The sequence below is a fragment of the Tamandua tetradactyla genome, chromosome 12 (assembly GCF_023851605.1).
Source record: "Tamandua tetradactyla isolate mTamTet1 chromosome 12, mTamTet1.pri, whole genome shotgun sequence".
In the NCBI taxonomy this organism is placed as follows: domain Eukaryota; kingdom Metazoa; phylum Chordata; class Mammalia; order Pilosa; family Myrmecophagidae; genus Tamandua; species Tamandua tetradactyla.
Genome location: NC_135338.1, coordinates 66,522,217 through 66,538,288, shown reverse-complemented (window position 1 = coordinate 66,538,288; position 16,072 = coordinate 66,522,217). Strand labels below are relative to the sequence as shown.

The 16,072-nt window shown below is 38.8% G+C and overlaps 1 protein-coding gene across 9 annotated transcripts in view; it reads right to left on the bottom strand.

The window, feature by feature from the left end:
* SIN3A (SIN3 transcription regulator family member A) overlaps positions 1-16,072 on the bottom strand; it is a 71,638-nt gene that overhangs the window by 25,830 nt on the left and 29,736 nt on the right. For 8 of the 9 annotated variants that reach the window (XM_077123704.1, XM_077123712.1, XM_077123703.1 and 5 more), the window contains 10 exons: positions 15,395-15,501; positions 14,475-14,757; positions 12,260-12,511; positions 11,552-11,704; positions 11,254-11,412; positions 9,445-9,534; positions 7,202-7,320; positions 6,387-6,597; positions 5,819-5,935; positions 434-672 (listed from right to left, as the gene is read on the bottom strand). In XM_077123704.1, the coding sequence (XP_076979819.1) occupies positions 434-672; positions 5,819-5,935; positions 6,387-6,597; positions 7,202-7,320; positions 9,445-9,534; positions 11,254-11,412; positions 11,552-11,704; positions 12,260-12,511; positions 14,475-14,757; positions 15,395-15,501 (1,730 nt within the window). The remainder of the gene's footprint in view (positions 1-433; positions 673-5,818; positions 5,936-6,386; positions 6,598-7,201; positions 7,321-9,444; positions 9,535-11,253; positions 11,413-11,551; positions 11,705-12,259; positions 12,512-14,474; positions 14,758-15,394; positions 15,502-16,072) is intronic. The other variant, XM_077123710.1, reaches the window with a different exon arrangement.

Genomic DNA, 16,072 nt, shown 5'->3' with positions numbered 1-16,072 from the left:
AAAATAGGGAATTTTGCTACATATGTTATTACAAAAAATTTTATTTAATTTACCAAGATGTTAACAGAGCTGAGTGGCAGGAACATGGATGGTTGTTTTCTTCTTTTCTGTATTTTAGATACTCCCTCGAACACATACACAGAGTACTCTATAAAGTTCCGTCTACCTTCTTGGGTCACAGCATGTACCAGGCCTAGTAGTACGGTACAGACTTTTCCAAGTTTATTCTTTAATGCTGGCTGCATAGAAGCTCATCAAAAAGTTTCACTTAGCCAATTCCACATCTGATATCCAACAACCAGGACTGGTTTTGGAGAGAAACGCTGGGGAGAAATGGAGGTCTCCTGGGCTAACCCCAGTGAAAATGAGAGCTTTACTTAATGGAACACTGAATCTGTCACAGAACACATAAAGCATATGTTCACTCAAGTACCTTTTAAGAACAATTGGAACAGCAATGGAAGGGTTCTTTCTCAGACCATCAATGATGTCAGCTGCTTTATCAGCATATATCCTCTGGAGTGCTTTTCGATGGATGACTTCTGATGTGCCTCCGAGGGTGTTGTCCAAGCGAAATTTAGCTTGTTCCTCAGCAGACAAGCGGGAGAGCTTCTTCTGTATTGCTTCCAGAACTCTGATTGTTGCCAGATTGGTCTCTAAAACTACATCAAGCTAAAGAGAAAGAAAAAGAAGTGTGCTCAGCACACCAAACAGAATAGCGGTCAGGAACACAAGGTAGGGAATCAGATCCCTGGATTTGAATCTTGGCTCTGCCGTACTTGCCAAATAAGACTCTGTTACCTTATCACTAAAACAGAGCTAACAGCTACAACTACCATAAGGTTATTTATAGATTAAATTATATAATACTCATAACAGGTTTAGTACAATGCGTGGTACATTAACAAACACTGATCAATGAAGGAAACGTGGTAATTTCTATGTCTACAACCACCACAGTGAGCTTTGGTTGGAATTCCTAACTCTAAACCAGACTAGAATTATTGACATTTTTCCCCGGACTATCCTGAATTGCTATGAACCTTTACAAACAATAACAGACAATCAAAAAAATACCACTCAGAATGATAAATCAGTCTGGCGGGTAAGTTTTTTCAGAGTAACTCAGTCTTGTCCCACATCCAGTTAAAAAAAAGAACACTGGCTATCACTCTTAAGGAGTTCAATGTTCCATCTGTGGATAGACATTTAAATTCATCCTTAACTCCAGGTACTAATTTTCTAACCTGACCTGATCAAGGATACAACTGCTACTACTTTTCCTAAGCTTAACAAACTAACAGGATTTTCTAAGGCACATAAAATGAAGTAAATAAGCAGTCTATTTACAACCAAATATCTGCAGAATACTGTCCCTTAGGTATTCTAGCTTTGGGACTGTGGTAGTCATTAATGTTTTTGTCAAATATCTCTGGGTCCGCCCCACCAATTCTAGACAAATGATCAACTGAACTTCCTGGACCCCTTATGATTGTAAAGTACCATGTAACTAGTTCTGGTAAATGAGCTGTGAACAGGTAAATAGAAGTGATCCTTGTTACTTCTAGCCTGGAGCATTTAAGGATGTAAGACCCTTCTGGGTATCTTTCCCCTCTAGTGACTAGCAATGTGCAAATGGTGGCACTCATCAGCCTGGGTCCCTGAGTAATTATGATTAGCAGAAAGCCCTGCTAAACAGCAATGTACATGCAGCATGATCAAGAATATGTTTTGCTTTTCCAAGTCATTGAGGTTTGGGAGTTGTCTGTACCATAGTATCACCTAACCTACACTGACTGATAAAGAGACATTCTTTTAAGCTAGTCCATCTCACCAAATCCTAAGCACATGCACACACACTGCACTTTATTCATCTTTGCCCTTGTAGCCACAAATGGGAAATGAGGTTATTGCCTCCCATTGGTTCATTCCAGCTGATAACAGGAACATCCTGTCAAGGAAAGAAGCCAGGTTCTGTTAACTCATCATCTAGCCTCACTAAATATAGGTAGCAAAGGAATGCTTCCTTCAGCCTGATAAAACTCCCCACGGAAATTAATATCTATCACAATTCATTCTTCTGTAAATTGTTGAAACTTCTCTTAAACTCTGGGGTAGAGATGGCCAACCAATAGCCAGTGGTTAGACAACATATGACTTCATTCAAAACATACTAGAAACAACTGAAGCAAGCACGAAGGTTGAAGCTGCCAAGGAGCTAAATCGATATGGATAAAAAATAGAGTAAGATATCTCCCATCCATATGAATAACCATAGACAGTTTGACTTCACATAGCAAATATAAAAAATAGGACTCCTGATTCTACCTCTTTGAACACATTTAGTGGTTCTTTTCATTGATGACATCAGTGAATGATATCCACATAAAACTGAGTTCACTTTCAATACTAGCCCTTTTGAAAGAAGTGTTATTTATTAGCTCATTTATTCTCTCCATCTTTTCCTACCCAACTACTTTAAAATAAAGCACTTAATTGAACTTTCTTTCAAAAGGAGTGACATCAATACCAGAAATATGAGAATTCCAGTTCTCCTGAAAGAACTGGCTTGATGACCATGTCAAGATACTACTAAAAGTGACAATACAAACAGACCTTAAATAATTTAAAATAGCTTCCACAAAACCTCATAGGCTATAGAATACTAATAATTAATATATCATGTAAAATTTCACCAAAATACTCTTTAAAATGCCTTAAAAAATCAAAGGATTATTATTCAAACATCAACAATTTCAGTTAAAAGGCACCTCTATAACTCACAGTTGCTATAAAAAATAAAACATTTGACAAATCTGTAAAGAATGCAAGTACCACAACGTTCTAGTTTGCTAGCTGCCAGAATGCAATATACCAGAAACAGAATGGCTTTTAAAAAGGGGGAATTTAATAAGTAGCTAGTTTACAGTTCTAAGACCGAGAAAATGTCCCAATTAAAACAAGTCTATAGAAATGTCCAATCTAAGGCATCCAGGGACAGATACTTTGGTTCAAGAAGGCCAACGAAGTTCAGGGTTTCTCTCTCAAGTAAGAAGGCACATGGCAAACACAGTCAGTTTCTCTCTCGGCTGGGAGGGCACATGGCAAGCAAGGCATCATCTGCTAGCTTTCTCTCCTGGCTTTCTTTTTCACGAAGCTCCTCGGGAGGCGTTTTCCTTCTTTATCTCCAAAGGTCGTACGCTTGTGGGCTCTCTGCTTCTTGTGGCTATGTTGTTGTTCTCTGCTCTCTCTGAATCTCCCGTTCTACAAAATGTTTCCTTCTTTATAGGACTCCAGGTAAACCATTCAAGACCCACCCAAATGGGTGGGGACACATCTCCCCCAATCCATCTTAACCACTCTTGATTGGGTTACATCTTCAGGGAGATGATCTAATTACAGATTCAAACATACAGTATTGAATAGGGATTATTCTGCCTGTACAAAATGGGATTTTGATTAAAACATGGCTTTTCTAGGGTCCATACATCCTTTCAAGCCAGTACATTCTACTCTCTGGACCCTAAAAAAGACATGTTTTCCCCATATACAAAATACATTAATTTCATAACAATATCAGAAATCCTTAAACCATTTCAGTAGCAATACAAATGAAATACAAAGTTAGAAACAGTACAAACTCCCATCAAAGTCAGTTACAGGCACGGTCTGTTCTAAGGCCGAGTTCTCCTCTGGCTCTGGACCTATATATACTCAAAACAAGTTATTCGCTGCCAACATACAAAGAAGGAACATTCGTACGATATGCATACCCAATTCCATAGGGAGGAAGGAATACAGGGGTCATTGGACCCATATGGTTTCGAAAACCCACGGGGAAAAGTCCATTAGATTTCAAAGTCTGAGAGTCACTTATCTTTGGGGCTTTAGAAAGCAGCAGTTCCACCCTTTCCAAAGACCTACACAGAGGCCTGCCTCTCTCTAAACACAACCTTGGGGGATATTGGGGAGACCATCTTTTTCTCGGCTCCACCCTCTCCAAGCATTGGGGCCACACCCAGACTGTCGCCATCTCCGAGGCACACACTCAACCCCTCCATGTGGTGGCAACCATTCCAAACCCCAAGGAATGTGCTTCACCCTCTCCAAGGCCTGAGGCAGCATGACTCTTCCACTGCAACGAGATGGAAGGCCCATCCTCTGCCTCTGGGGCAAACTCATCCTCTCCATAGGCTTACGTGGGACCACTCTCCTGGCCAAGGCTTCTTGACTTCAGACTTCAGCCTCCATGGCTTTGCCTCTGAAGTTACTTTCCCTCCAATATGTCCTTTCTCTGTCCCGCTCAGTCTCGACTGGCAGTGGTTCTCTTTATACAGATACCACAACACTCTCATTGACTTTCTATGCAGTAGCCCTGGATCATGCCCATTAGACATATGGAGTTTCCACAAATCCTTCCTGGATAACTCCAAGTCCAATCCTGGCTTTCTCTGAAATGGCTGACTGGTTCCACATCTGGACAAGTCCTCATGTGGGGCACTGTTCTCTGGAATCTCCCTTCCAGGAAGCCCAGAATTCTCCAGAACATCAACTTCTGGTTTCTTTGTACCCAAGAGTTCGGTTCTCAGCTTATCTCTTTCCTGTTGCATTTCACTATAAGCTGTGAGGAGAAACCAGGCTGCACTTTCGACATTTAATTTGGAGATCTCTTCCACTAAATATCCAAGTTCATGGCTTTTAAACTCTGCCTTCCAGCCAAAGCCACTAGTCAACTTTGACAGATTATCTGCCATTTTAAAACAAGGCTCACTTTTCTTCCAGTCTGCAATAACACGTGCCTCATCTCTAAAGCCTGGTCAGAGGTATTTTTAGAGTCCACATTTTTATCAATAGTCTCTTCAAAGCATTGTAGGCCTTCTCTGTCAAGCTTCTCACAACTCTTCCAGAATCTTCCCCTTATCCATTTAAAACATCATTCCAACATGTTTGGTATTTGCAAACCACAGCAGCACTCCACTCCTCAGGTACCAAAATCTGTTCTAGTTTGCTAGCTGCAGGAATGCAATACACCAGAAACAGAATGGCTTTTTAAAAAGGAGAATTTAATAAGTAGTTAGTTTACAGTTCTAAGGCTGGGAAAATTTCCCAATTAAAACAAGTCTATAGAAATGTCCAATCTAAGGCATCCAGGAAAAGATACTTTGGTTCAAGAAGGCCGACGAAGTTCAGGGTTTCTCTCTCAAGTGAGAAGGCACATGGCGAACACAGTCAGGGCTTCTCTCTCAGCTGAAAGGGCACATGGTGAATACGGCGTCATCTGCTAGCTTTCTCTCCTGGCTTCCACGTTCATGAAGCTCCCCGGGAGGCAGTTTTCCTTCTTCATCTCCAAAGGTCGCTGGCTTGTGGGCTCTCTGCTTCTTGCAGCTGTTGTTCTTCTCTGCTCTCTCTTAATCTCCCATTCTCCAAAATGTTTCCTCCTTTATAAGACTCCAGTAAACCTTTAAGACCCACCCAAATGGGTGGAGACACATTTCCCCTAATCCATCTTAACAACCACTCTTGATTGGGTTACATCTTCAGGGAGATGATCTAATTACAGATTCAAACATACAGTATTGAACAGGGATTATTCTGCCTTTACGAAATGGGATTTTGATTAAAACATGGCTTTTCTAGGATTCATACATCCTTTCAAGTCAGTACACATAACAAGCATTTCCACAGAAAAATGTGAGCTTCTAATTGTCAGAGCTCTTCAGTCTTAAAAAGTCAATCCTCACAGACAGGTATTTAAGATACCCTTTCATTTAACATCTCTCATTTCCCTCCAAATTTCAAAAGAAAATAGAGCCTGTACCTCAAAGCGTTCATCTTCACAACGATAGATATGTTCTTCATACTGTGTTTTCTTGGAACTAACAAAAGTGGAATCCTCAGACCATGAAGGGAAGGAAACCCAGGTATCATTTAAAACCTTTGGACAGAAGAAGAGATACTGAAACAAAAGGCTGAAAAAGCTTTCTGGTGATTAAACACTCTTGATAAAAAGAAAAAATACTAGGGGAGGGGAGAAACAGCTAACATTACTCTACAAGTTTCACCTTTAGTAATACAAAAGGACATTAGTAAGAACGAAAAATGTTAATGTCAGGGAAAATGGCATGTATTGGGGGGGTGGGTATGGGAACTCTACTTTCTGAACAATTTTTCTATAAGCCTACAAACTGCTCTAACAAATTAAAAAGCAAAAGGATATTAGAAAGGCAAGGCTCTAAATAAAAGTGCGAAATATATTCTTTAAAGAAAAAAAAAGAGAACGGTCTTGATTTCCTCATTTGCATAAATTTTGATCCTTGGTACCCCAGCTCCTTCAGGAGGAAACTGAAGATTTAGGGCTAATGTTTACTAGGGAAGGCCTTACTTACCTCTTTACAGAGAGGAGTTCGCCCTGTACACTTGGGTTGTTGGTAGCTCTTTGGTAAGGCTCGGTAGCTGGAGCCCAACCGTTTACAGGAGGCATAATCTATCTCCATGGCAATGCCCTCTGTGGCTCGTTCCTTTGGAAAGGTTTCCAGATGTACAGACTCCTTATAGCCCAGAAAGTTTTTAAACCAATTGAACAATTCAGGAAATTTCCTGCAGAATCAAACCAAAAACTAGTGAGAAATTAGAAGCATGATGCAGTTATCCTGAGTTAAAACCACCACCATTTGGTGATGATGGGTCAGAAGTTTGTTACCAGGGACAAATTCCAATGAAAGTCATTTACTATTTAAGAAGCCCTGCTCCTGAACATTTGACTTGCTCTTTTCTGGTCGAATGTTCTCAAATCAACAAAGGTAGTGATGGAAGAGTAGCACTAAAACCAAGCAATAACCAGCCATTCTTCTGATCAAGGACATTGCTTCAGCTTTCAGACGATTCTTAAGATTGTGATATACAATTAAAATTCTAGAACCCTGGGAGAGACTGGTCTCTATAAACATCCACCAGTGGTCAGGGGATCAGGAGACCACTAATTTTAGCTATTAGTCGACAGATACTTTAATGCCCTCTCTGCCTATTTTCTCATCTCTAGAATTGGACTGGAAAACTTCTCAGAGGACTCTAGACACTATAATTTTATGAGCCAACAGACCCATCTCAAAGTAACTTTACTTCCCATTATCCCTCACAAACCAAATAAGTATTACCTACATTCCATATCATGCATCAAGGCTAAGCCCCTTGCTTCACTTACCCCAGGAAGGGAGAGACTAGCTGCACAAGCTCAGCCCGAGAGATCACCTCCTGATTAAAGATAACAAGACAGCGCAAGAAATTTTCATAGGCTTCTGCACTCCGCAGAGCTTTTCGCACCTAAGGAGACAACCGAGAAAAAATTAGTGGGGAATCAGGAGATTCTGGATTGCTTCTTAAAAATATGGGAAAATTTGAACTGATATTTGATAATACTAAGGAATCAATGTTAACTTTTTTAGATATGATAATGACTATGCTTGAAAAAAGGAGTCATTTTAAAGAAAAACTTCCTAAAATATTTGCGGGTGAAATAACGATATCTGGGATTTTTTTCTAAATAATTTGGAATAGTTTAGAGTATATATAAGAATATTGGCTAAGAGCTAGGAAATGCTGAAGCTAGAGATAGGTACACAAGGGATCATTTTACTATTCTTTTTAATTTCATACATTTTAAATTTCCCATAAGACAAAAGTTTAAAGTGAGGTCCTAAAGTAAAGGACATTTACCTTTTCATGTGCTTTATTCTCCAGAACATATCAGAGTTACCCAAGTTTTTGTTGCCTCTACTATCAGAAAGAATTTTTGTCAATTCTGTTTTCAAACACGAGTAATCTTGAAAATTATCTTTTAAAATAAGATACTATCGCCTGACATGACCTTTTGCTTCCTCCATTTCAACACTGAACATTTAATATCAAAAAAATCTAAAAATGTTCAATCACACAAAGTAAAACTAGCCTGGGTAGGAGATCAATCTGAAAGTTCAGTTTCAAAAATAAATATTTAGCATTGTGGTTCTTCAGAGGGAATTGCTGACCCTCACCAAATCAAGTGGTTTAATACTGACTCCTGCTCTAGATGCCCACATACTTTTCATAACTATCAATCAGTAGATACATGGAATATGCACTTTAAAAGCTAAAGAAAGGGCAATATACTGTTTGTACTATATATACTTATTTTACTTTAAATTTTTTATTCTAATGAAGCCCATGTACTCACCGAGATTCAACTATCAATATATAGTTAATTTTGTTTACTCTATACCTATTTTCCCATCACTTAACTTTTCTTTTCCACAACCGAATTTTAAAGCAAATCCTAGACATTTTACCTATATATACTAAGGAAGTATGTATGCCAAAGAAATAAATTTTTTTAAAAAAGCATGTCTTAAAAAACATGTTTTTAAAAAATTCCTTAATAACATCAAATTTTGGGCCTATGTTCAAATTTCCTCAACTGAAAATAAATATCTTTTTCAATTGTTTTTTTTAAATTGGGATTCAAATAAGGTCTGCATGTTGCACCTGGCTGATATATTTCATAAGTTGTCTTTACTCTACACACTTCCCCTCTCTGGCCCTCTTCTTGCCACCTGACGTCTACATTTCCCTTAAAAGTACCAAGTACCCAGGCAGACCTCAGAAACAGTTCAAATCAGAGACAGGGACGGTGACAGTTTAGTGGAGACATCAGGGGCAGCCTGTCTCTTGAAGTCCTGACAGTCGTAGAGATGTTAAGTCATTTGCCCCGTGCAATAACCCAGAGATTCAAGAAACTAGGGCAGATCACCACGAGATCAATCCAGACTGGTTTATGGGCTCCTGCCAGTGAGAAGCCCAACAGATGCCAGCTGTCATGAAGAAAGTAGCCTGCTAATCATCAAGCTAACACCAAGTACGAAGTCAGAGCTAGAAAAGCCAACCTAATATACTACACAACTGTGTTGACACCAATGTCTCAACTCTGGTTGTTCATCTGATTAACCTGGGGAGCTTTGAAAACACACAATAAATCAGAATTCACATGAACCCTATTGGTGCACACCGAAGTTAAGTATCATAGCAATCTGAAGATTAAAAGTCATCTTAAATTGCCAACAACTGGTGTGAGCAGTGGAATTCCCACTGTAGACCTGGATACTACAATGAAAATGCCAAGCATCATTCCATAGGGACATCATGTATTATTTTTTTTTAAAGCTGTACTGCACCAGGGAAAATGCTATATTTTGCTGCAAGCCACTTCACAAAACCAAAGCAGACAATGCTACCATTTCTCTAGCTATGCTAATAGTTCCAGCAGACTGAGAGGACCTACAATTTGGAAACTATGTTAAAAAGTAGAGAGTCCTAATCAGCTTGATGCTTCTATAACAAAACCATTCTGCAGGTGGGGGTAATATTCTTTTGGAGATAACAGCCTATATTAAAACTAATTAATCCATGACTCACCTTATCAAAAAATAAAGATTCAGTTCCTACACCATGCTTGCTGGCATCTGCCATAGAAGAATCCTTTAGGCTGAGCAGTTTGGGTTTCTTCTGCAAAAAAAGGAAAACTACAAACGTAAGATTCAGAAAGGGGAGTTCTCAACCATATTATTTTCATCTGTTATCAATGGTTCCATCACTGACCACTGCTAATTAATAACCTGAAACAAATGAGAGAATTCAAATCACTAACACAATTTACACCCTAAAAAATTTCCACCCTTCTTTATTTCCATTTGCCATCAGTTTCTTTCTTTACCAGAGGCTCACAAGCCATTCCACTCTGCAAATGTTCCCTCTACAAATGTTCACAACAGCATTACTGGTGACAAACTTTTAGAATTAATATCCTTATTTTTTCCAGAGGCCCAAAGTAAGTTTATCTAGAGCCACTACTTTATTTTTCTGCTGGTAGAGTCAGAAAAAGCTATTTATAAAAGGTACATTGCCTGAAATGCATAGAAATCAATCTTTAACCTTTATCAGCAGTTCAATTAAAAAATAACTACCTTGTCAGCAATATTCACTCAGACTAATTTAAGATTATTCTTTTAAAGGGAATGAATTTGCCAGGCAAGAATTTGCTTTAGAAAACCACCTTTTAACCATCTGTGAAGAAATGCCTCAACTTCGTGAGAAACACCCCATTTACCTGGCAATCTCAGAGCACTCTCTTAGAAGCCATAGCCTCTGCTACAAATGCCTAAGGAGAAAGTAGGTGGGGAATTCTAAGTCCCCAATATAGTGTTTCCACCTGTGGGCACTTAAGTAGGGGAGGAGACCAATTAAAAAATGGAGCATAACTGTTGAGCTAATTGTTGCTCACTATATGATATTCTTTACTGAACTGAAGCAATATAAATTATTACTATGTTCAACTTGACTTCAAAAGGAGAAACCATAACATGAACACTAAAAAATGGATCCTTCAGAAGTGTCAGCAGCATTTAACCTGTTAGTCTTTGTATTTAATCACTTGTTCCAGTTGCCTCTTACTATTAAGAATTTCACTTGCTTTTGTTATCCTTAAGTTCTATAGACATGTCTATCTCTTCCATGTTACACACTGCTTTAGAATCCACTGAAGCAACGTTCCATACAAACATCCTAGCCCTCTCCCTTATCACAGTTGCACTATATCAAAGAGGAAGGGAGCAAGCTTAGGTTTGTGTAGGCAGACCGCCAGTGTTCATTATAAGAAGAAACATGATGTAATCACTAACAGAAGTTTAAGACTTCCTGCTGCTACAACCCAAAGAGCTTGCCCGGGAGATAATGATGATACAGGTAAGATCTGGCAAACCAGTGGAAAATCTTGGGCAAAATAGGCCTCTAGACCAAAAAGATCTTACAAAGCCAAGGCACTTCACTCAATGGAGGAACTCAGAGACCGCATACTTCTGAAACAATTATCAAGCTCAATAACATTTTTTCTTAGCACATGGCAGGTTGAAGCATCAAATCAGAAGAGAAATATTAGTAAGTCTCAGAACCTTTGGCAGCAAACAAAAAAATAAGTGAGATGACAGCTAATAGAAAAAAGGATAGAAAATACATAAAACCAATGAGAACCCAGTAATCTGAGTAATAAGTATCACTGTAACATTCTTTTGCAAAGCCAGATAAGAAGCTTTATATTGAGTTTCTCTCCAATTATCCAAAATCCAAGTGCCAACACACTCAGGTAAGAACATGGGATCACACCTAGAGTTCTTGTCCACTAGAAAATTGCTCCCAGAGTCAAAATGAGCAGCCACAGCCCATTCTCACCTTCACTGGAGGGGTGGTTCCTGTTCCAGAGTGCCGGCGGATCTGGCAGCCATTCTGGCTGGGCCTCTGTGGCTTATTGTTCAGTTGGGGCTTCTTCACAGTGCCCCCATGGTCATTTCTCACAGAATCAACCTTCTCAGCAGTTGTTTTGCTTAAAAGCTGTTAGATACATGGAAGAGATTAATGCTCTTATCAAAAGCAATTAAGTTATCCAGGAAAAGTCCCCTTCTGATTACAGCTTCTGAACTTAGCTAAAATAATAATTCAAAATAGTGCAGTTCTTCTAAACACAACTTACCACAGAGCTGTTGGCATCTGGTAGAAACTGTCCAAATTCTGACAACAGATCTTCCTGATTTTTAAAGAGACGAGCCACCTGGGCATATACCTCCTGCTCAGTCAGTGCTGGAGTGTAGTTTCCTCCAGCTTCCTTGGCATTTCGCTGCTCTTTCTGATAGGAAATTGTAAATAGGAAGAGATCATCTGTTTTGAATAACTCACCTCTGTACATTCTTTGAGCAGTCCAAAAGGAGCTCTGTATGTTGTCTGCACTTAAGAAGAAAGTCTATGTTCTTAGCATGGGTTTCAACTTCAGGCTTTTAAAGTGAGAAAAGAGTGGAAGACAGTGGCTGACAACTAATTCCTTTTAAAACTAGGATAGCAACAGCGAATACCCAGGGAATCACTACCAACTCATAAAACACAAAATATTATAAATGTATCCTCTTTCAACTAAAGATTAAATACACTATACAAATCATCTTCCATACTTCCCATGTGAACAAGCATTTGCTTTATAAGACACTGACTTTAAAATCCTGACTAGTTGCTACTAGGCACTCAAGATGGGCAAATCAAACTGGTTTTATCAACAATCATCACAGATTCAATAGGTTAATTTCCAGTTAAGAATTAGTGGTCAGAAACAACGGTTATTCAAATTCTTGCATTAGATGCCCTCCAAGAATGACAGGTTAAGAAAGGCTGAAAGAGCAACCTTCTTTACCTGATAGGTATGCAAAATCTCCAGGAATGCTTTGTAGATATCTGGTTGGCCCTGGAACCTGTTCTTGATCTTATTAACATAGTTGATGGCATGATTAAACTCCACAGGCTGATTGTTCTGCAAAGATGGGGCCGTTCCCAACGAGATTGTCACTGGGGTGTGAGGCTGTACCGGAGGAGAACGCGGTGATGCATATGGCGGGAGTGGAGGAGTTTGCTGACTGGCTGGAGTATGTGCTTGTAGCTGGGAAGGCTTAAAAGGAAAAGAAAAAAAAAAAAAAGTCTTTCGTCTCCTTAGGAACTTAGATGGTTTGACATACGAAAGAAAGTTCAAGCTAAAGACAAACAAGGTGTCTGATCAACTTATATCCTTTTTTTTATTCCCTCAGTCCAGACCATTTTAGTCCAACTCAAATCATACGGGGCGGAAGAGAAGGTTTGGAGTGTTCACATACTCTAATGTAAATATGTCAGTCTCAAATTTTCTAAATACAACCTTACAAACTAGAGATAAGAACTTTCCATACGCAATTTTTAAGCCCGCTATCTCAGCAGGTACAAACAGAAAGGAAATCATTCTACATAGCTCTTTAATGTCTAAAAAGGAATCATCTCAATTGTTGCAGCAACTCCACATAAAAAAGTCTTCTAGACCAACAACTGTCCAATAGAACTCTCTGAGATAATGGAAATGGTTTTTATTTGCAATACCCTGTACGACAGCCACTAAAAAGCCTTATGTGGCTACTGAGTTCTCAAAACGTGGTGAGTGCAACTGAAAAACTGATTTAATTAATTAAAATTTAAATACAGCGATGTGTGGCTAGTGGCTATTATATCAGAAAGTACAGTTCTAGATCAAGAATACAAGATCATCATAGATAAGGTCTTCTGCCTAGTTTGATTTGACCCAATCTGGTAAATAAAATTACTTTTGTAAAAGAGATGATGACCACGTGGGCAGTAGCCTAATTTAATAATAAGATGATCATTTCTGCCTGGGATGTCAAAGTACTACTATACAAACTAAGTCACCAACTGTTGGGATACTCATGTTCCAGAAGCAAAAACTGGGGTTAAAGAATGCTTGGACAGTGGGGACAACCGAACCAATAGGCAGAGCCCTCAATCTTGGGGTTTGTTCATATGAAACTTAACCCCACAAAGGATAGGCTAAGTAAGCCTACTTAAAATTAGGTCTAAGAGTCACCCCCAAGAGAATCTCTTTCATTGCTCAGATGTGGTCTCTTTCTCTCAGCCAATACTACAAGCAAACTCAATGCCCTCCCCGTCTACGTGGGACATGACTCCCAGGGGTGTGAACCTTCCTGGCAACATGGGACAGAAATCCTAGAATGAGCTGGGACTCAGCATCTAGGGATTGAGAAAACCTTCTCGACCAAAAGGGGGAAGAGTGAAATGAGACAAAATAAAGTGTCAATGGCTGAGAGACTCCAAACAGAGTAGAGAGGTTATCCTGGAGGTTATTCTTACGCATTATATAGATATCATCTTTTTAGTTAAGGTGTAATGGAGAAGCTGGAGGGAACTGCCTGAAAATGTAGAGTTGTCTTCTAGTAGTCATGTTTCTTAAAGACGAATGGATAATGACACAGCTTTCATGATGTGACTGTATGATTGTGAAAACCTTGTGTCTGATGCTCTTTTATGTACCTTATCAACAGAGGAGTAAAACATATGGGTTAAAAATAAATAAATAATGGGGGGGACAAATGTTAAAATAAATTTAGTAGATTGAAATGCTAGTGATCAATGAAAGGGAGGGATAAGGGGTACAGTATATAATAATTTTTTTCTGTTTTCTTTTTATTTCTTTTTCTGAATTGATGCAAATGTTCTAAGAAATGATAATAACGATGAATATGCAACTATGTGATGATATCATGTGTTATTGATTATATATCAAGAATGGAATGATCATATGGCAAGAACATTTGTGTTTGTATGTTGTTACATTTAATAAATAAATAAATAATTAAAAAGAATGCTTGGAGGCTGTTGATGTGCTGATTTAAATAAACATCTAAATATCTGGTGTGAAAATGTGAACTGTTTTATAGTGATGTGACTACTCTATCTTCTCTGACAAAATCATTGTAACGTCTACCCAAGTATGATAGATACAAAGGGGAAATGCCAAAGGGGTATTTTAGGGATGCAAAATTCACATGATGCAAAATTTTTCAAGTGCTCACCTTGCTTACTTTGGCAGGTGGGGGCTGAGGAGCTGGCTGGGCAGGAACTGGGGCTGACTGGGCTGAAGGCTGGGAAGGATGTTGGGGTGGTGGCTGAGGCTGGGGCTGGATGCCATGGGTAGGGATCTGATGAACCTGGCCAGGAGTTGTCACATTAACCATGTCATTGGTTTGCACCTCAATCTTGTAGCCAGGGGGCAAGAAGGTGTTGAAGCCCATGATCAGGTCAGGGTGTCCTTTGAACAGCTGGGACACACGACTAATCACTCCTGGAGTGTCAATGCTGATACAAAACAAACAGAGAAAAATTCACTTTCTACTAGGCTCTCTCAATAGGAAAACAGATAAAAATCAACTCATATGTTGCGAAATTAACAACACATAAAAAACTCTCAAATTCCAAAGCCATTTAGCTTTAGATTCAGAGGCTTGGCCACAATTTTGAACAGTCCTGTCAAACTGTTCGTGGTAACAGTCCTGTCAAACAGATACTTAGACAGTAAATCTAAAGCTGCAAATCCCAAGCAAGATCCAACCTTTGATATATTAATATAAATTACTTATTGGGCACATGTCTACAATGCTCAGATGATCTGCTCTGTATTTGTGAACCACACCAGAATATCAGTGGGTCTTAAAATAATTCAGAAATCAAATAACTTAAGTCATTGCCAGTGCTACTTCCTTGACTGAGATGAAGCACTAATAAATATTTCCGTTAAAAACATTTACCAATAGGGAGAAAACAAAAGACCAGTTCCTGTAACTTCCATCAATACAGCAATACCACAAATAAAGGCACATTCCTGAAAACCCCCAACAGTGAACATCCTTTATGTTCCATGAGAATAAGCTACATCCTTCCCCACAAATCAACAGTCAAAGCTTTAATCTTGAGTACAACCATGCATATCTTTTACCTTTGAGATTTAAATTCTTTCATGATGTCAAGGAAATCATTGTAGACCTGAGGCTGACTACCAAATTGCAGCTTCACCTGGTCAAGATAGGACAGTGCATCCTCCACCTGAGATAGGGATAAATTTCAAGGTTACAAAAAGAAAATAAGCCAAAATGTTTTAAAAAGAAAAAAAATGTATTTATACCTAAATGAAATTTAATGTAGTAAATGAAATGCAAACATAGTTAAGTATACACAAAAATTATTAAAAATTAGTATGGATGCCAATAACAAAAGAAGCTTAAAATAAGAATCAACTCATAGAACTTGTATAGCTTTCCAATCAATAATTTTGGAGAGAATGATTTGTAAAGAATGATCAGTTTGATACATTAATTTATTTATTTCACAAATATATTAAGCTACAACATACCAGACCCAGTGCAAGATGCTAAGGAATCAATGACAAATAAACCTTAATTCCTGCTCTATAGAAGCTCATTCACATCTAGTCAGGAATTGTAACACAGTGAGGTAAAGTGAGTAATTACTGAATGCCCTGAGAGTATACAGGAAGAGCATTCCCTGCCCAACACATGGGGACATTCAGGAAGACACCCCCAACATATGATGTCTTAACTGAGTCCTAACAATGAACACAAGTTAGCAAAGGGAAGACCTTGGGAGAAAGTCAGAG